Below are 16710 nucleotides of genomic sequence, written 5' to 3'. Positions count from 1 at the left end.
TCATCTCTCATTTCCGTCTCTTCTCTCTGGATCTTTCTTGTCGTTGCTCTCTCGCTCTGTCTGTCACTTGCGTGGAGTGTTCCTGTACGTGAGGGGATAACTGTCTGAAGATATTTGTGTGTTATGTTAGGCTCTGGGCCAGTTGTAATATAATGATAATGGGTGATCATTTGAAGAGTTGACATAGGTTTTTTTTTTTTTCGTTCTTTTCTTGGCGTGAGAGCTGTTGGCGTAAAATTTATGTAATGTATAGTTAGTCTTGACACTGGAACCTGAAAAGATTATAGTAGTTTGTCAGCGATATTATGTTCAGTTTTACATTGCATGAGTTAGTTTTACCCAGCCTCCAACAAGTGATGTTTTGTTAAGTAAATTGATCTGCTAAGGTTTTAGGACTGTCTTGTTTTACATGGCTTCTTGTTACTAAAGCAGTAAAGTCTAAAGCAAGCAATTACAAATTGGGATATTTGTACAAAACTGGAGATCTTCAAATGAAAAGCTACCATTGGAAAAGGGATCAAATAGTTGTAAATACATGTCACTTGTATAATGACCCCATCTACAAAACAGAATCACTTGTTGAATCTGCTTTTACTAATTATACTTGTGCTCTGTCACCTATACTTCATTGCACTGACACCACAGATTTTCAGATAGCATGCAATTAACATGAAAGTAAAAAAAGAAGAAAACTCACACCCCATGGTCAAAACCAAATTGTGAACTGTGATTAGTTCATTTCATGTAATTTCTATTTGCAAAGCAAACAGGCCTAGTTATGCAGTTTGATGTCGTGCGCAATCTAATTATTTGATGGGCGCTGTCGATAATCATCAAGTTTCATCTGCAGCCTGTTTATATCTTCTTCCTTTCTTCCTCTTTGCCGTTCATTAAACCCTATTAACCAGGGGGTTCAAGATACTTGGAATGTTTTTCTATTATCTTAGGCTCCTGGCGCAGTGAAACCGTATTCCCAACTTAAACACTTAATATGTGGTTAAAATTTGCCTCCACGGCTGGTTCCCCACCCCTCTGCAGTTTTGCGCCATTGTAATTGTACACTTTGGCGTTTCAGGGCATGAAAGGCGCAGTCTGGTTTTTCACTGTGCTCCCTGGGCGACCTGAAGGGGTATATATAGTGTCCATTTACTCTTCTTCTTTTTTTTCTTGCTTAAAGATGCACAGCGGTGTGGTCTGTTTCATAGGCCTAGAGATAAATCCTATAATGAAGTTGTTATTTTGTATTAAGAAAATAGTATTAATATTTATAAACATTGTAGGTAGACTAGGGGGTTGTCTCTACTAAGGTTACCACTTCAGATTAATAGATGGAGAATAAACCCATGTAACAATACCGCAACATTGTATTTTTAGGATTCATTAGCATTGTGTTCATTGTAATTCCGGTGGTTATTATAACGAAAGATGATATTTGTGATCGAGTCCACCCCTTCCTCGGTATGACAACCTTAGTGAACTTTTAATGAAGTTTTTTTTTAATATTCTTTCTCATTAATCGTCCACTCTCAAAGAAATTATCTGCTTCCTCGACCTCCCTCCTCTACAATCCCCTACCCATCTCTCCCCCCTTCAATCCCTTCCCTATCCCTACAATTCCCCTTACCATCCCCAGTTATTTTTGGTTGTTTGTGTGTTTTATATTTGTATGATACAACAGTCTCAGATTGTTCTTATAATATTTATTTAATCTTTTTTATTTCTTCCTAATTATAAAGTGTTTTTTATACTGAATATTTACTAGTTTTAAATTTTTTCATTGTAATGCCATTTCAATTCAGCTTTCGGGCTGCGATAGTGGCTTTAAGAAACCAGAATAATAATAATAATAATGAGTTCATTTTAAATGATGATGTGTCATATAATGTTCTGTATAGTTGTAATTATAACATATCATTTTCATAATGTGTACGTATTGTAAATGTGTTACAGGCCTACACATCACATTGCAAGTGCAAATGTCATTTAAGGATGTGGCAAACACCCACTCTTACGGATGAAATTTCATTATCTGAACATTAACAAAATACTGTTGGAACTTTTCATGCTGATGCATCCAACTGAACTCTTCCGAATGTGGTTGGAAGTCATTATGCTTGGGCAAGACACTTTTTTTTTCTCTATTCATTTTCCTCTCCTCCCATGAGTGTACATGTAGGTACCTGTGACAACAATACAGAGTGGTCCAATAAAAAGTTTACACTTTTTCGGACACAGATTTCTTGGAATTGGGGAGACATGTTAAAATTATGTTAAGATTTTCATAGAGTGCAGCATTTCATGGTACCGGTATATATGGTTAAAAATGGCACTGAAAGTATACCCTAAATTTTAAAATGGTGATGGTTGAACGAAAGATTGTCAAAAACCAGTTTGTCCACATGCAAGTCTGTGAGATATGGTCAACACAATAGCACTGTGTGCACAAAGAACTGCAATATTGAATGTAAATGGCTGCCATAGACGTACATGTATGTGTGGACAAACTTGTTTTTGACCATTTTTCTGTAAATGCCCGCTATTTCTTAACTTGAGCTTTATTTTCAATGCTGTTTTTACCATGTACCACCAAGATCTTGTAGTTTAGGAATATCCTAAAACAATTTTAACATGTCTCCCGAATTTTGAGAAATCTGCCTCTGAAAAAAATGAAAAGAAAATTGGGACCACTTTGTAGGTACATACATTCTTGTTCCGTAGTTGTGGAGACTACACATGAGTTTTCCCATGGTAATATGGGGACCGAAGACGCTGTGGAGACAGCAGAAAGTCCCCATAACTCGGTCCTAATATTCCTAACAATGAAAAACTTCCCCATAAGGCGGTGACAGCCTGCCCATATGTACCCGCAAAGTTTAAATGTGTGTCCTCAACCAAGACACTTTATAATTTTGTATCTCTTCAATCAAGAGCAAACGGATACTTGTAAGGGCAGAAAGTTGGTCATTGTGTTGAAATTAGCCATTTCCGCCAAAGTGGCAGCTTTTGTCCAATGAACAGGGTAATATTAGTTATGCCATGAGCGAGTAGAATAATGTAGTACATTCGCATCCCGTATGCAACTCGGCCTTCGGCCTCGTGGCATATAGGGCACAAACACATGGAACACAGACACACTACATTTTCCGTGTTCAACAACACAGCGCAGGTGGGATATCAAATTTGTCTTCAATCTAACTTGATGCGCTGCAAACATGGAATGGGCACACTGTAGGAACTTTTCAGCAGTTATTCTATTACACGTACATGTACATGCAGAAGGAATAGTGCACAAATTCTAGACAATTACGATCATAAGCGGAAGACAGTTATATGGACCATGCTATATGGGATAATATCACACTGTTGTTGCCCCGATCAACCAATCAGGATCAGGGATTCAGGATTGCTTGACTGAGATAAGTAATGATGTAGCACAGCGAAAGTCGGTATAGACACATAATGTGCACATAAAAAATACATTGTGTAAATTCCCAGAACACCCACAATTCTGTTAAACTTTGAGTTTGCAAATAATACTATTGCAAAAGTGTGTGACTGACGGCTTCCCATATTTTCTTCATCGTTGCAGCAAATGGCACAGTCTACACCTGGGGAGGAGGCACGGAAGGTCAGCTAGGTCATGGGTCAAAGGTCCTGTATCTCCGTGAGCCACGGCCGCTATCCCATGATGCATTGCCAAGTGCTTCGCAGATTGCTTGCGGTGACTCCTATACAGCTGCGATCACATGTGCGTATTTTTATGTTTCAAAAAATGTAACCCACTACTAAAAATAATTGGGGTGGCCCAAAAATCAACCCATCGGTCAACATTTGACTGCAAAGGCATAAATTAAACTTTCATTTCATTTCTCATAGATGTATTTTTAGCTCTGAAGCTCTGAGAATGGTTACTTTCCAAAAGTTGTCAAGTTTCTTGACAATAAACCAAACATTGTAAAGTCAAAGTTAAACAGTTTGTTATATTTGCATGGAATATACATGAACTTAGAATGGGTGTTGCTTAATCAGTACCAGGTGTAACCAGATTCATAACACTTGTAAACAATTCATGTCGTAGAATGGGGCGCTTTCAAGTATTCTCAGTAATGTGAAAACATTAGAAATGGTCTGGTTGAGCATATTGATGGATAGGAATTAAGATTATTGTTTTTGAGTTCAAGCAGGAATACAGGTTATTCTTAGGTTGTAGTTGGCTTGCTAATTTGTTCCCAACATCTTAATATCTTTTGGTTTGTTCTTTTGGAAACTTGCCATTAGATGACGTTATCTTTGTCAGGCCCACATCAGTACATCTTTTCGTAGTACATGTGTTAAAACAGATTTGTATGAACATGTCACGTGTTTGTTTACTGATCCCGCTGGTGCGATTTTACTCAGGTACATAATAATAGAAAGTACGGTTGTCTTGCAAGAAATTTGACAATTTATCTCGCAAAACCCAATAATCTTGCAAAACACCTATCTCGTGCTGCAGAAATGCTCAAATAATTCGTAGCAAGTGTAGAGTATTTCTGAGTTTTCAGAAGTCTCAGGAAAACTACCAAGGAAAACAAAATCACAAGAGAAAAATAGAAAAGAGAAAAGTGATCTGAACAATAACAATATATGCATATGTCTGTTCAGGCTTAAAACCCCAAATCAGAATTTCATCTTAATTGTCCATCTTATCACACATGGTTATATGTAACACCAGGAACGCAACACAGTAGTTTTCGTTGGTACATGTTTGTGTCGTTTTGTTTTTCAGCCAATGGTGCCCTCTATATGTGGGGTAAGAGTAGCCACGTGATCCCCACCCAAGGCAAGCTGAACCCCTCCTCCCAGCACCCCACCCCTGTGCGAGTCTCTCTCTGGGGACATGATCCAGTGGCCAGGGTAGCCTGTGGGTCCTGGCACACAATGGCAGTGGTGGGCGCACCAGGTGAGTTACAACATGAACAGCCTGGTGAACTAGTTTAACAAGAGACTGTCCATTTATATCTACACCCTGAGCCATAACAATGCAAAACACCAATGTGGCTGGTCGATGCCCTCAGCCTTGACAGCATTTCTGTCATGCACTGACATTTTAGACCCATTTCTCTCATGAGTAGACTTTACAGGTGTTGTGCACTTGAGTTTAAAATGGGAAGCACACACTCCATGCACCTTTCGTACACTTTAATCGGCACAGTCACATGTTGGTCCTTTTTTGGCTCCTTTAAGTAAGGCGTGTATGAAACAAGGGGTGGGGGATGTCCAGCGCTTTGGCTACATCTATCCGCCATCATTCATGTGCCCATGTTGTTTTAATATATAAGCCGTGTAAGCTCCATTTGCGAACAACAGAGGGCATTGTTTTACCACCATCAAGGGCCCGGAGGATGGGACACACCGCACGCGCGTATAGCATGCATTACATATACAGAGTGAAGTAGGCACGACTGATTTTTTCTGAATGTGAAAAAAACCAGAGTGTCTTCACGTGAGCATCAGGCGTCGTCGGTGATGCATTCGAATGTCCATAGCTTCCAGTGGTATCCCCCAACTCTCACTTGCTGACCATTGAGGGGGGGGGGGAACGTGTTTGTGGAGCCCATAGCTCTATGCAAGGTGACCCCAAAAAATGCAACCCTGAAAACTCTGCCTTTTTTTTCAAAAACGTGATCTGTGAATGTTTATGTTTTGGATATCAGATTATGGAACAAAAAGGAGTTTTGTTGCATAACTGGCAGTATTTGAAAGAAAAACATTTCAGCTTAAAGCTGATATCCAAAACATAAAAATTCACGGATCACATTTTCGAAAAAAGGCAAATGTTTCAGGGTTGCATTTTTGGGGGGTCACCCTGTACAAGAAAATTTGGTTACAACTATCTACTGTTATTACATGGAATCAATATTACATCATAATTAAAATTGACCTCTTGAATTGTAAAAAAAATTAAATTGATTCCTGTTTGAAATAATTCTTGTAATGTAATTATTTTCCTTCTTAAAACTGCTGTGAATTTAATGCGGCATTTTTATTGTCATGTAGTCAGGCTTTACATGCAGGTTTATGTGTCTTCTGTCAAACTTATCTTCATTTTACATCTGTGGTCTAAGGGTTAAACGGTAGTAGCTAATTTACCAGGCTGGGAAATGAGTTCTGGGGAAATTTATCCACAGAATTGTACTACTTTTTGTTTAGATTTTTATAAATTTGTGTACGTTAAAGACCAAAGGTTCAAACTCAGCACGAAACAGAACAAATTTGTGACATTAAGTCAAGTATTCGCGTTATGAATTATCAAATATTTAGCACTTTTTAAACTTAATTGAAGTATGAATTTGTCAGCTGTACTTTACTAAGAGAAGTATGAACTGAACAGAAATAGACGTTTTGTTTGAAGGGTACATGTACAACAAAGTGGTGTTGCACCAGATGAAGATCGTTTCTCTGGGCAAATGCATGTTCTGTTCAAACGTTTCTCAACTTTATGTATTTAGGTGCATATTCATGAAGACAGTGTCAGTTTTGGCCTTTCAGTGAATGTCAACTGTCGGGATTCTTAAAGGCCTCTTTTGGGACTCTTCTGCATTAGCCAGAAACATTTGAAAACAATGTTTAAATTATTGTGAAATAGATCTGTCAGTTTTTCCTACTTTGCTTTTTGTTTACATTAAAAACTACTCTTTCATTTTGGTCAGTTGCCAAGACCAAGCCCTTCAAGGGCATTTGCACATCAACGACAAAGTCATGAAACTTCTGTATTGTCAAGGGCGGATCCAGGGGGGGGGGGGCCATGCCCCCCCCCCCCCAAAAAAAACATTTTGTTTTTGTTTTTATGTGACGTCGCAATAAAGGCAGGCAAGGAGTACACCACCATCTTTTCCTCAAAAAAACATTGATTACAGCGGTCAGAAATTGCCTCAGATCGCACCACAGAGCATCTAGAATCCAAAAAAATGTTGGGGCCCTTAAGCGGGCCCCAAACCCCACGGCGTAATTTTTTTGACCCACTTTTTGGGGGACCAAAAATTTGTTTACCCCCCCCCCCCTCCCCCCGAAAAAAATTGTGTTCTGGATCTGCCCTTGTGTATTGTGTCAACTACTTTCAAATTCCTTCATTTTTACAAAGCTGATCATCATTAACAACTTTTAATAAGCATTTCCTTTGAGTTTCAAATTTTGCAATGCAAACAATCTTGGAGCCAACTCCCCTGCAAATGTGAGATAACTCAGTTTGAACAACATGTTCTCTTGCTTTAAAACGTTTCCATGTTTTTTCTGTGTACTTTTTATTTTTACTCAATCAGAAGCTTTTAAGTGCATGAGCCATGTGCTGTAGTGCATATGAAAACCGCATTATGAAGTAAATTTTCAATTCCTTGGTATTTTTGTCTTAATTTTTGTTTCCGTTTTTCCTTCTTTTTTTTTTCTCTTTGTATAGAAAATTATAAATAAACACAAGTAATTACTTGCATATTTTATAAATTTTACTTCTTTAGCAGGTTTATTTTTATCCATTTCACATTTCTCGGCATGATTACTGATCCATTTTATCCAAAGCTATTTTGGCATGTTTCAACATTTTGTTCCAAACTTCAAGATTGTGTATTGTTCTTTTATATTGCATACCAGTTGTTTAGATATGCAAGAGTTGTAGTCAGGTCTTTGCAGGTCATGCAGTCTTAGAAGACAAGTGAAAAGCTATTCACATGAACTTTGACAAAAGCATTCTCACAGTAGAAAAAAAATGTGAAAGTGAAATAAAGTGCAGCCAACAGCTCACTGACTGGATTTGCCGGAAATATACAATGAAATTTACCTCTGAAGAAGGCCTTGCTATAAAGGCTGAAATATGCCATTTTAATTGTTTGATTAGAAAAACATTGTGACAATAATACAGGTTACATTTACACAATAAAAATCTCCATTTCATGATATTATTAATGGTAGGCCCTATTAATCAAATAAGTTTCATCAAAGAAGAATACGTTTCATGTTTTGTTTAATTTTTTTGCTTTTTTTTTGCTTCAGAATGGCACCCCCTTGAGGAGGATTCGGAGGAGGAGCATGATCCAAAAGCCTTTGAGAGCAAAGATACGGATTCCTCAGTACCCATGGAGTTTGATGAAGGAAGAGACACACCTGCAGAAGATGTAAGTTGATTGCTAGTATTCAGTTCCCATTCATGTCATTTGAATGTATTCATCATTAACCCTCCTACTGTTTGAACAGTCGCAGTCAGTTAAAAATCCCATCCACTACTTTCCTTCCATGCCTTGTACACAGGCTAGTCGCCAACAGTCAGATCCTATTTTACACAAGCAGTCTAACTAGTCAAATTCATTCAACAAACAAAAGCAGGCAACTGGTAGTCACAGCTGTCTTATCAATCACCGACATTCAAAGTTTAGCTGTATCAAGTTATATAACAGTCACAGCCAGTTAATCCTGCTTTATGTGGGCTAGGAGCTCTTAACTGTTAAAAACAGTCACTTGACTGATTATGAATGGACAACTTTGCAAAGAATACATGTTTTGCATAGGAGGGTTAATAAGGAAATAAATAAGTTAACCATAACTCCTTAGATTTCTTTTTGCTACAGACCTTACCTGAATCCTTCCAAAGCCTGTTCTGTGTAGGAACCAGATGCCACATCAACTTTCAAGCCTCATGTAAAGTTATAGTGGCTATATTTACCTTTTTTAACCACAAACAGTCCTCCAAAATATTCTTCTGGAATTTTCAAATTTTCTGTCCAGGCTAAAGGTGTGGCATTGAATGACACAGTGGTTAAATGAGGTTAAATGAGGCTTTCAATGGTTAAATGAGGATTTTGTTACACCATGCAGGTAGCTTTACTCATTTAAAAAGGTCTTATGCATAAACTTTTGCAATCTCATAATCGATTACATGCCTTCTTCAATCAATCTCAGCATTGGTTGCTGAGATTGGTGATGAAGAGTTTCTTGCACATATAAGCAGGAGTTATTCCCTTGTAAGCCTGAAAATGAATAATGTCTCACAAGCCCTTGGGAATAACCTTGAGGCTGCATAAGGGGACTAAAATCATAATTCAGTTTTGGCCAAGCTAAGCACTAAGCTCTTTCTTAGTTGCCACTTACTACACCCCTCAGTCACTCATTTACCCATCCACCTCTTGCTCAAGAGAAACCAACCTTATCTCCAAAAGAAAAGTTAGTAGAAAAGCCTTAACCTCTTAGTGGTCACAGATAATTTGCTATCAATCTTTTACTTAGGCTAACGGCAACAATGGATCCGTCTTTCAAAAGCACCAACAAACGGACAGCATTGACAGTCAAGCAGAGTCATCCAACAAGCGTACAAATCCTGTGCAACGCGAAACCACAAAGCTGACCCTTGCGGAGTTCTACGCACCGACTCCACTCCCAACTATCTCTCCACCTGAAGAATACTCTGACGAGATGGACTCGGAACAGGATGATGAGAAAACAATGGAGGAAGAAGTGGAGCATGAGGAGCAGGCCATTCTTAATACAGTAGAGACGGCGTTAGAAGCAGTAGAATACCAGGGGGTGGATGACAAAATGGATAAGGAAGGTGTGTCTGCTGGTGAACTGGATGAATCAGAACCTGTAAAAAACTCCAATTCAGCAAGTTTCTTTGTGGATTTAGGTGTTACCTCCGCCATAAAAAGGACAACGAAGAATGAAGGAGTGATAAAGGAGAGGCCAAAGTTAGATAAGGGAGACACCTCAACAAGGAGTAACCAGCGCCAGAGCCGGCCTCGCGAGTCAAATATGGTGAGGTCCAAGACAATGCCAGTTGTGACTCGGAAACCCCTTATGATGGCCTCAGCCAGCACTACGACAGCATTTGATTGGAGTGAGCCTCCAAAGCCCTCCACCGAAACTGAGCCTGTGAGAGACAGATTTGTGATTCACAAGCATGTGTCTGTCCAGATGAATCAAAAGGGTAATGGTTCCGGCGACAGGGTGAAAGGGAGGAAACCAATTGCACAAATCGGACTACAGACTTCAGGAGAAGGCAATGCCTCACTCAGTCGATCCAAGGAAAGGAACGTCATGCCCCAACCTCCCAAGTTTAACCGAGCAAAGACATACTATGGAAGAATGAACCAGAAGAGACCCGAAGCAGAGCCAAAATTGTCGCAGTTCTTGTCTTCGCTACCGCCGGCACCATCCCAGACATCCTCTGCTCTCACCAAGTTGCAGCCTCGTCGACGTCTAGACAAACCTGCAGGTCCATCAGACCGTTCGCCTATCAGGGGCAAGCAAAACTTGGATCTTACCCCAACAGTGGAAGAGATGAAGGGTCGACTGCCAGGAAAGCCAGTGTTTTCATCTGCCTCTTCATGGAGAATGAGACACAAAGAGGAAGATGGTTTATAAGAGTCCACCAGAGCTTCTTTATTTTGTCCTGACAGTCTTTTTTATTCCGTCCTGAAAAGCCCTAGAGATTCCCAGAAGCATTTTAAAATGTCCGAAAAATTTCCTTGAAAATTGTGCAATCGTTTGTTTTGCATTATTACTTGCTTGTTGTGTGTTTTTCTCTGATGTTAGAAAAGGTACTACCGGGGTTCAGATATGGTATTATTTCATGTGGGTAAAATAGAAGAGAGGTTTTTGTTCATTAGAAATAACATATAATTGTTTTAGTCCTGGAATATGTTACCTCCTTGAGGGTTTATAAGGTTGGGCATTGAAGTAAGGAGTCATAAATGTTACATTAGCTTTGCCGATTAAACATGGACATCAAAATGCTGTCTTATAAACAGCATTAGACATGTTATTAGGCAGTTACTTCACATGGAGCAACAAGCTAATTCATACTTCTAAATCCTTTTCATTTTGATGCTGATCTTTCAAAATGAAGTATGCATTTATATAAAGCCTTCTTATAAGATTATGCTTTTAAATTGAATAGAGTACTTGTGGTGCTGTAACTTTTTTGTCTTATGAGCCTTATTCATAAATTTGCTGACAAAGGGTCTATTTTTGTCATGAGGATTATGTAAAGAATACATAATATATTTTGATAGTCACATTAGATTTTGCTTTACTTCACAACACATTTGGACTTGTGGTCCTTAAAATTTTAAGCACCAGAAATGTTGATCCGTCACAGGGTAACTTCATATTTTGGTTGGGGTTTTTGTGATCTTCAAAAATGTTGATCTCATTGGATTCTTCATGTATATTAGTCAGGCCATCTTGCAGTTTTGAACTTTTTTTCGGATCTTCAACATTGGGAATTGTGTGAACACATCACTCCATGTTATGTTAGAATGCAAACCTATTTTGTCTGCTTTGTATTCATAATTACAGCCCAGTTTTTAGAATGTAAATTATTGTGTGTGTTATTGAATGCTATATATGGCAATACCATGCCAAATCGAACAAACTGCCTTGCATTTATGTGTGTGAATTAATAACAAGAAACGAACAAATTTGAAATCAAATTTTCTATATATTTTGGTATATTAGCTGTACATTGTGTGAAATTCCAACGATTGTGTGTTAGATTAAAGAAATAATCAATCAATGTATTTGCTATCTTAGTTTGTTCTTTGCACTTTCTTTTTCGATTTGTGATTTGATTTTGATATTTGTTGGTTGGTTGGGTAAGTAGTCAGTCGGTTGGTTGATTAGACATTTGATAGGTGGGTCTGTTGGTCATTGGTCGGCTGTGCAGTCGGTTGGTTGGTCAGTTATCTGGCTGCTTGGTGAGCAAATTACCGGTTGGATTGGTGAATAGATAACGGGCATTTTGTTTAGTTGGAATGGTTTATTGAATTGTTTTCCCTTATTTGGCTAAAATTATTTTCTCCATACATACACATGAGAATCGTTCAATATAACAACGTTTCGTGAATATGTTGCTGGGGAAACACAATTCGGACATTAAAAAAAAATATTTCCCGCCAAGCGTTCATCTGAGGACAGTGAACTTACATTAAAGGGTCACTTTTTAATCTTATCGGAATCGGGCTGTTGGTGCTTCTATATCTCAATTCTCCATGGAAACTAGCTTTTACAGTTATCACAGAGATGACGTCATAATGACCTCGTCTCGTGTCGTTTTTCCTCATCATCGCAACATATGAACATACACAATTTAGGGTTTGTTACTTTTCAGGTAATTTTTCTTGGGGGGGGGCGTCCGGGCATGTTGTACTTAAGTACTTCGTGAAAGGGACAGATTCTGCAAGGCTTAATTTGGGTGTGTCTAGTAAAGCACTTACATTGCTTGAAGACAAGTTTTTCTCTTAACAGAAAATCAGCCGAGAGAGATGATCTACGAGGAATTGAGTGGCACTGCAGAGATTGTGTACCGAAATAGACCTTTAATCCTGACAAGTATCCGGTCCTATAGCCACAATCAACGATTGACGCTCTCCCCGTAATCGGTTATTTTTTGTTCGCCGTGCCTTGGCCGACCCACCGGTCGTGTCGTGAGGCGGGATGCAGCTATCTCCAAAATCCCCCTCCGGCAAACACGGATTGCTGGTACTGCACCGGTACGCCCCACGGCATTGTTTTCCTAAGTTTCCCCATCAAATTCACCGGTCATTGTCTGCCAACCCTCTCCGGGGTTGGGTGGGAATTAGTCGGCCCGAGCTCGACTAGTCCGACCCGCCTATGAAGTGCGGGGGATTCGTGTATTTCCCTTCCCGGAGCACACACCCCGGTCGAAGGCCTGACGCCGGCCCGGTGTTTTGAGAGCTGGAAGGGGGACTGGAGGGGGGAGCACTGCGCTGAGTGGAAGGGGGAATGAAACAGGGGGCAACGTCCGGAACATAAATGTATCGGCGCGTAACATAAATCTTTGGCCTCCAGGGTGAAATTTATTTCAGAGTCTCTGCAATCTTATGATTTATGAGCGTTGGCACTCCCCGAACTCGTTAGGGAGGTTTTTCTGAAGAATTGAAAAAAAAAATAGGAAGAAGAAGAAGCAGGAATGGGAGAAGACTGCCTGCGTGCTGATGTGTAAAAAATGTGTTTTCTCGAAAAGGAAAGAAAAACATCAGCGGAATTGCAGAGGAAATTGGGGAAGCCTTCAGATTTATTGTCCGCGTGTTTATTGTGTTTGCATAAATGTTCAGGCGGAGATTTTCAGATTGCGGGATATTCTGTACAAGGGAATGTTCCCTACCACACTGTTTACTGATCTGTATTCGGCTGGGGTTTGGAACCTTTCCGCAATACAATCCATCGTTTGAAAGTTGGCTTTTCCTGTACTGGCTATACCGGCACGTCATGTCTGGAACCGAAATCGTGATTCTTGCTCGCATAGTATCTCAGGGGCCAGTCTAACAAAATTTCAGTGTAGAAAATCATTGAAGAGTGTTTGCCATACCAAAACATTACTGAATAAAAAATATCGGGGGGGGGAAAAGATCTTAAAGGTGGTTGTTGAGTGCCAAGTGTCCATAGGTTCAGTCTTACGTAGTTTACATAGCGCTGGAACTGCTGTGCAACTTTGTAAGAATACCGGTACTTTTGTTGGTGTTGCGATTTTTGACGACCGGATCAATTTTTTCTTCTGAATGACAAACACTTCCCGTGGTGCATTTCCTTTTCCCTTTCCCATAATTTTGTTTTATGTTTTTACTTTTCAGTTATCCTATCATGGGCTATAAGCATAAAGGAAGTTTTGATTGATAAGAAGTATACAGTTCTGTTTGGTGTTTTGCGCCTCAGCGCCTGTGATGATTGGACACAAACCATCCAAAAATTGTCCTCTGAAGACTGAACCGCCCCCACGCTCAGTCTCGTTGGGGGATAGTGTCAGACGTGCGTTATTTTTCGTTTCCTTAGTATCAACAAATCAGGGTCTACCTCGCATTAAAAATCGTCACGGGTCCTTTCCATTGCTACCATTAGAAAAGAGGAGGGAGGCTCACAGATCTGCGAAGGGTGGAAAGCTGATAGGCTTCCGTCAACACCATTCAGGCCGAAGGTTTGCTGGAGTTCCCCGGTCAATACCCTTGACACGACTGACATTGAACCGCGGAGTTTTGCTCTTTCTTCTTTCTTTTCCACTCCAGTTTTCTGCAACGCCTGGTGTCTGTGCCTCTGTCTTTCACGAGGCAACTCTTGCCTCGGGGCTGAATAATGATGATGAAGTGATTTTTTTTCCCGCCAAAAATGAGGGGGAGTTGTTTGTCATGGCGCCTATTATGTATTTCAGTTCTTAGGTATTATGGTTTTAGATTGGGTTTGGTTGGGTTTTTGCTTGGGGTGGACAGTTGGATTTATTTAGGCTTGATGGGGTGGGATTGGTTTGGGTTGGGTTGAGTTGGGCTGAGTTGAGTTGGAATGGTTGGGTTGAGTTTGGTATAGATACACAGGGTTGGAATGGGTTGGGTTAGGTTGGTTGAGTTGCGTAAAGTTGGGTTGGGTTGGGTTGGGTTAGGTTCGGGTGAGTTGCGTTCGGTTTGGGTTGGTTTGGGTTAGGTTGCTTGTGTTGCGCATGCATTGGGTTGGGTTTGGTTCGGTTCGGTTTCGTTGAGTTCAGTTTCGTTGAGTTCAGTTGGGTCAAGTTGAGTTGCGTTGGGTCGGGTTGGGTTGAATTGGGTTGCGATGGGTGGGGTTCTTTTAATTGGGTTAGGAGGGGTTGGGGTTCAATGTTTTGGGTTAGGCGGGATTTCGTTGGGCTGACTTGGGTTGCGTTTTCATTTTTGTCGAGTTGGGTTGCATTTTGTAGAGTTGAGAACCAATCCCAGGCAGTATACATCGCTCGATATGTGTTTGTTAACCAAATAATGCTTCGCAAATTGAAGCTCCGTGAAATTGGTCGATGCTGTTCCTACGGAGATCCTATCGGCAGATTGTTATCTAAACGACCTGTCATTTTAGCTGACCATTCAGACAAAACGTCCGTGTACTGGTCAATCAAAATCAAAGCAACGTAAAGAAACCTGTATCTTGCGTCTGACCATCAGACGTCTTAAGCACTCGATTTTACCTCTGAGTGAGTCACCACGGTCGACGCGATGGACGCCCATTAACTCTGCCTACATTGTGAAAAGAAAACGCTCGTGGATTATTTCATAACGACTGACCACTCCCGCCCGGAAGTTGGCAGATTGGGTGACGGTAATGGGTCGAGTCTCCTGGCCGTTCGGGCGCGCCGGCGACGGGCCTAATGACCCGAGGAGTCGCCGTTAACTTGACCCGTCTCGACTCCTTCGGGAACGCGTCACAACACGGGACAGGCTCCACCGAGGACCATTGGTTGACTAGTACTAGTAGTAGTGGTATATTGGTGACTATGTTGGGCCTGCGCACTAATATTAATTTAAATGCGAACGCCCCTGCATAGCGTAGCTTGGTTTCAGTTCGCAGGGGAGGGGGCACTTGGGGGCATTCGGTATATTTTTAACAATAAAAAGCTCAAACTGCTTTACACGAATTCGGGGGCCACAGGCCTCGAGCGGGCGTGGGGACGTGTCCCCCATTAGTTTGTTTACACCACTGGTCGCCACCAGCGCCCATATCCACTGGCGCTTCTGATCGCTAATCGTTTTTTTAACAAAACTTGTTAAGAAATCGCAGGCGTTCCAAATCATTATGGGTCCATCACTTGCCATAAACAATAGCGTCAATTTCGTGCGGCTGTGTCGTGCGCAAACGGAAGTGCCGAGTCCGGGTCACTGGCCAAACGAAACGTACCCAACTTAACTCAGAAAACAATTCGAGGTCCCCGGCGCCCTTGGATAGGTTCTTGGGTACGACCAGAGAGGGGTACGACTACAAGTACAAGTGAAACGTCTCTAGTTGGAACGATGGTCAAATGGCGTTCTGAAACTTGTCCATCCTGGCTCCCTGCCGTGCATCATGATTTGCTGGGATAGTGATTGGTAACCAACGATGCGACCAATCTTATGAGCAACATCGGTTTAAGCGATCCCCACAAGTTGACTCGATTAGTCCAGTTATAGTCGAATAGCGTGTTCGTGCGAAGTAAGACGAACTATGGGCTAACTATTATTGTCGGCCGCATGCGGGATTCGGAAATGATACCAATGTTACCATCATAATATTCATGGGGACCATGCTACTAATGCCCTTTCCCTCTATACCAGTTTCGTGATAATTTAAAGACAGAAAGAAAAGGGGGGAACGTTAATGGGGTCCCCCTCACTTCGAATTCGAAACGGCTGGCCGCCGGTCACTTGGCGTTACCGAAACTGTGGTTGTGGATCTGCCGGTGGCTCGTATGGAAACAATGGAACGTATCTGATCTCGGGACCAGTAGGTAAAATGGAACCAAACTAATGACAAGCGGTTTAATAGCTTTTGAAAGGTTGCTTTTCGTCGTTGATTCATCTAAGTTTGTTTTAAAGATTATGTAGTCAAAATTAAAATAAATCAAATAAAGAAGAACCAAAGATGGAACAGTGTCCCACTCGCATCTTTCAAACTATCTGAAAAATGAGCCATCTGCACGTGACCTACTATATTGTACGAAACAAGCATTGATGTCTGCGGCTACGACATTTCACCATGGCGCGCCAATGTCAACGCCAAATTCGAAGCCACATAATTCTCAATTATATCGGTCATGTATACTAGATCCTAATACGTTGGCCTGTCCAACATTATGCTTGCTCATTTTAGTCAATTAATCTGGTTCTTGACTCTCTCGCAAAATTCAATACCAATATTTGTTCACAACGGGTGAGAATGGCTGAAAGGCACCAGACCATT

The 16710-nt window shown here is 40.8% G+C and overlaps 1 protein-coding gene across 1 annotated transcript; it reads left to right on the top strand.

The window, feature by feature from the left end:
- Positions 1–3574: 3574 nt before the first annotated feature.
- Positions 3575–11548, top strand: LOC119745850. The gene is made up of 4 exons (XM_038222483.1): positions 3575–3748; positions 4769–4942; positions 8026–8147; positions 9253–11548. Exons 2-4 carry the CDS (start codon positions 4786–4788, stop codon positions 10384–10386), a joined length of 1413 nt encoding a protein of 470 aa, XP_038078411.1. The 5' UTR covers positions 3575–3748; positions 4769–4785; the 3' UTR covers positions 10387–11548.
- Positions 11549–16710: the final 5162 nt, after the last annotated feature.

The sequence above is a fragment of the Patiria miniata genome, unplaced genomic scaffold (genome assembly GCF_015706575.1).
Source record: "Patiria miniata isolate m_02_andy unplaced genomic scaffold, ASM1570657v1 HiC_scaffold_7, whole genome shotgun sequence".
In the NCBI taxonomy this organism is placed as follows: domain Eukaryota; kingdom Metazoa; phylum Echinodermata; class Asteroidea; order Valvatida; family Asterinidae; genus Patiria; species Patiria miniata.
Note: the sequence above shows the minus strand (reverse complement) of the source record. Positions and strands in the feature narration are given on the sequence as shown.

What these genes read in the sequence shown, in the direction of transcription:
- LOC119745850 (XM_038222483.1), top strand. Translation starts at nt 4,786, where the DNA reads ATGTGGGGTAAGAGTAGCCACGTGATCCCCACCCAAGGCAAGCTGAAC. An exon ending in GGCAGTGGTGGGCGCACCAG is followed by an intron (nt 4,943 to 8,025) that starts GTGAGTTACAAC and finishes TTTTTGCTTCAG; the next exon opens with AATGGCACCCCCTTGAGGAG. An exon ending in GAGACACACCTGCAGAAGAT is followed by an intron (nt 8,148 to 9,252) that starts GTAAGTTGATTG and finishes TCTTTTACTTAG; the next exon opens with GCTAACGGCAACAATGGATC.